Consider the following 4,403-nt stretch of genomic DNA (forward strand, 5'->3'; position numbering starts at 1 on the left):
GTGGGCACCCGTGCGCCCACCAGGGCATTCCCAGGCTACAAATCCTGCCCGGATCCAGTGCCCCGGGATGGGCACTTAGGCACTCACCGGCCAGCCCTGGAGTGAAAATCCTGCCTGGATTCAGTATCCCAGGTGGACACTCGGGCACCCACCCAGCCTTCCCTGGAATGAAAGCCCCGTCCAGATTCGGTACCTTGGGGTGGGCACACAGGCACCCACCCGCTATCCCTGGGGTGCAAATCCCATCCAAATCCAGTGCCCTGGGGTAGGAACCCAGGCACCCACCTGCTCATTCTCAGGGGTGCAAATCCTATTCAGATCCAGTACCCTGGATTGGGAACCCTGTGCTCCATCGGCCATCCCTGGGTGTCCAAACTCTGCCCAGACGGGGACCTGGTGTGGCACACAGCAGGTGGGCACCCCTGTACCCACCTGGCCCTGCTGTGGGTGCAAAGCCAGCCCAGGTCCAGCATCCTGGGACAATATCCTCTGGGATGCTTGGAGAGAGTAAAACCTGATGGCGTCCTGCACCCCAGGGGACAGACACCCCTGTGCACACCCTGCCACCCCTCGGGTACAAACCCTGCAGGTGCTGCCTTGCTGTGCCAGGAGGGACCCCCAAATTTTCCTGGCCTGTCTCTGCTGTCCCACTTTGTCCCCACCTCACTCACCCACCCAGTGTTGCACAGCCGGGCTGTGTGTGTGTATTTTGAATTTCTGCTGTTTTACTGGGGGATCAAATCCCATTTTGAGCACACATTTGTTTCCCACTCCCCATCCTCCATTTTTCCCTTCTCCCAATCCCCAATTTTGATGTGAAACCAAGAGGGCAAACCAAAATAACCAGCCCAGACAGCCTGAGAAAGTGCTGCCCGAATTGCAACACAGCTTTTTACTGCCCAACCTCTTATCCAAAGTTTGTGTTTCCCTGGACAGTTCTGTGGTGTTTTCTTTGGTGGTTTGGGTTTTCTCCTCGCTGCTTTGCCAGGCAGCATCTCAGCTTGTTAGTGTAATTTCTGCTGTCTCAGGCCATGGGAAGGCATCAAAGGCTTTGATCTGTATCCTCATTTCTCCCCCTTACCCTGAGGAGCAGCCTGGGACAACCACTTCTTGGAATACGACCCCCCCATCCCAGCGCTGCTTCTCTCTCCTGTGTTTTGGTGACGTTTTGTGTATCTCAAACAGGGAGCAGCGAGGTCACAGAATCACAGAGTCATGGAATGGTTTGGGTGGGAAGAGACCTTAAAGATCAGCTCATTCCAACCCCCCTGCCACAGGCAAGGACACCTTCCACTAGACCAGGTTGTTCAGACCAGGTGTCATAGTGCCCAGGTTTTCTTACGCCCTGGTGCAAGTCCTGGCAGGGCACAGGCTGGGGCACATTAAAGGACATCATGTCCTGACCCCCCTGCTTAGCCAGGCATGGCTTTGGCTGTCCCTGCTCCACAGGCCGTGGAATTGGGAGAGTTTAACTGCCTGGATTTATTTACTATTTACTGTTTACTAACCCTGAGCCCACTTGGCTCAGGACTTGGGATGGAGGGAGTTGGAGAACCTACACTGGCTTCAATCCCCCCTTCTCCATTGCTGTTTTATCCTCCCGTGGGGTTTGTGGGATGTGTCCTCCACGTGTGCCAGCTCGGATATTGGGACCCCACGCCTTGCCCTTGGATTGAGCACCTGCAAGCTTTGAGGAGCAGCTCTGGGTGCTAAGGGAATGTGTTCTCCTTTTCAGGGAAGTCCTGGAAGGCACTGAGCCTCTCTCAGAAGCGTCCCTACGTGGAGGAGGCCGAGCGGCTGCGGGTGAAGCACATGCAAGACTACCCCAACTACAAATACCGGCCCCGGAGGAAGAAGCAGGTCAAGCGCATCGGCAAGAGGGTGGACCCGGGGTTTTTGCTGGGCAGCCTGGCACGGGACCAGAACACGGTGCCGGAGAAGAGGACCTGCAGCAGGGCTGGGGGGGACAAAGAGGGGCCGGGTGAGTACCCGCCTCGCCCAGGGCTCCCGGCGGTCCGGGGCTACCGGGAGGCTCCGGGCAGCGGGAGCAGCGCCAGCGTGGACACCTATCCCTACGGGCTGCCCACCCCCCCGGAGATGTCCCCGTTGGATGCCATAGACCCCGAGCAGAGCTTCTTCTCCTCGCCCTGCCCCGACGAGCACCACCGCTCCCACCTTGCCGGAGCCACCTACTCCCCGGAGTACGGGAACTCCCTCCCGTGCAACCACCACCCGCTCAGCCCCATGTCGCAGCCGGCCACCTGCATGATCTCCCCGGCCTCCAGCTGCCCTGCCCTTCCTCCTCCTCCTCCTCCCTCCTCCCAGCTACTACACAAACGCCTGCTTCCCCTCCCTGCCCGCCCCCAGCCTCCATGCCCACCTGGGCCAGCTCTCCCCACCGCCCGACCACCACGGCTTCGACACCTTGGACCAGCTGAGCCAGGCGGAGCTGCTGGGGGAGATGGACCGCAACGAGTTCGACCAGTATCTCAACAACCCCGGCCACCACGGCGACCACCACAGCGGGGTCTTGGTCAACGGGCAAGTCCCAGCGTCCGGCAGCTCCCACACCTCCGAGAACAGCCTCATCTCCGTCCTGGCCGACGCCACGGCCACCTACTACAACAACTACAGCGTGTCCTAAGAGCCTGGGCTGGGGCCACCTGGAAGGACCCACACAGAGTTACGGGGCATTGTCCCCCAGGGCCGTCGCTCACCACCCCTCAGGGTGACCGAGTCCGAACCGCCAGGGCCATGGAGGCTCCTCGGTGCTGTAGGTAAAGGATTTTGGTTGTTGGGTCACCAACGGTGCAAAGCCTCTGAATGGGGCCGGGGGGCACTTCCAAAGCCAAAGCCCTTTGGCCAAGTCCCTCTTCCAAAGCAGAGATGCTCACGGGAGCACAGGAAGGCTGCCCCTCGTTTCGAGGCGTCCCCAGCTCTGTTTTGGAGCCAGAAGTGTGGCAGCATCCCAGAAATGTCAGGTTTGAAGTCCTCCTGGAAGGGGAGAAGGCAGGGATGGGAGGAAAAGGGAAGGTTTTAGGGAAGGGGCGCACGGTCTGTGAGCTGTTCCTGGGTTCCAGCGTCGGCGTTGCTGCAGTCGCCCTGACCTGCCCAACCACATTAGCAGGGATTAAACCCCCCTTCCCACTGCCCCCAGATCATGGGCTGGGGGCTTCATCCCTCAGGAAACCCCAGAGGGGATGGGACACCAGCCAGGAAGGGGGCAGCCAGCCCTGAGGGTGCTCAGCACATTCTGGAGAAGGGTAAGATCAGGGCTTGGAAAGGCAGGATCCATCCAGCATCCACCCCTGAGAACGGGTCCTGGGATAAACATTTTGGCCAAGAGGTGATGATGTAGCAGACACTTTTTTTTAGCAAAGATCCTTTGAAGGCTCAGGCTCCACGTTTGGAGCCACAGTGCCCAATTCCTGTCCTAACTCCGGCATATTATTGCTTGTAATAAAGCTGTACATTGATTTATTCCTTCCATTATTCCCCCTCCCTCGGATTTTTGTATTGCTCGAGTTCTCTTCCTTTTCATAAAGACGAAGCTTTATTTTAAATCAGTTATATGACATGATTAATCTTAGTGTTTACTGTATGGCACTTGGTAATGATTAGTTAGTAGCGTGGTTATGATTTCCTGGTTTCAGTCCCCAAAATGTATTAATAATAATTGCAAATAATACTTAAAAAAAAAAAACAACTCCACCAGTTTTTAAGCTAATACATTCCATCTCTTTTGTGTGACTCTATGCATTTTGAATGAGTGTAGATACGAGTTTGCATAAAATATTTAATTTAAATAAATATGTTTTTATACGATGATTGTTCGATGATTTAAATTGCTGTCGCTATTGACAAAAGTTTTCAAAACAGAAACATTTCCCATGCGAGTGCTATTTTTTTATTATTATGTTGTTGTTGTTGTTGTTGATATTTTCAGCCAAGTTTTTCTACTTCCATTTTTTTTTTTAAATAAAACAAAGATCTATGGTTATCTTTACAAATTGTGGATTGCTTTCTAAGAAAATGACTCGAGGAACAAAGAGTTCCTACCTTCACTTTTCGCGAGTGTGTTTTGGTGTGTTTTGGGGTGGTCTTGATCCTGCTTTTGCCATCTCTCAAATATGACCCTTTAACACCAGGTCCTGTGTCAATATTACAGTGAAGTTAAGGCAGAGTTTTGCCTTTGGTGTCTTGGTGAGCAAAATTGCCAATTTACGGAGCAAGTGCTGGTGCCTGGAACGTGGCTTTTATTCCCATTTAAGTCTGTCTTGCACAGTTTGCACTGATGCACCATTTAAGGTGCTCCACGGTGTGAGGGGTCACATAAAGGGTCCTTGGTGCAGATGCTGATCAAGGCGATGGGACCTGAGAAATGTGTGGGTCAAATTTGGGGA

The 4,403-nt window shown here is 54.2% G+C and overlaps 1 protein-coding gene across 1 annotated transcript in view; it reads left to right on the top strand.

Moving 5' to 3' along the window:
- The window catches only part of SOX7 (SRY-box transcription factor 7), a 5,595-nt gene extending 1,598 nt beyond the window's left edge, over positions 1 to 3,997 (top strand). The window contains 2 exon segments of the mRNA XM_029964880.1: positions 1,715 to 2,289; positions 2,291 to 3,997. Coding sequence (XP_029820740.1) covers positions 1,715 to 2,289; positions 2,291 to 2,644 — 929 coding nt within the window. The 3' untranslated portion in view covers positions 2,645 to 3,997.
- Positions 3,998 to 4,403: the final 406 nt, after the last annotated feature.

Source organism: Manacus vitellinus, unplaced genomic scaffold (genome assembly GCF_001715985.3).
Source record: "Manacus vitellinus isolate BGI_N305 unplaced genomic scaffold, ASM171598v3 scaffold_82_pilon, whole genome shotgun sequence".
Lineage (NCBI taxonomy): Eukaryota > Metazoa > Chordata > Aves > Passeriformes > Pipridae > Manacus > Manacus vitellinus.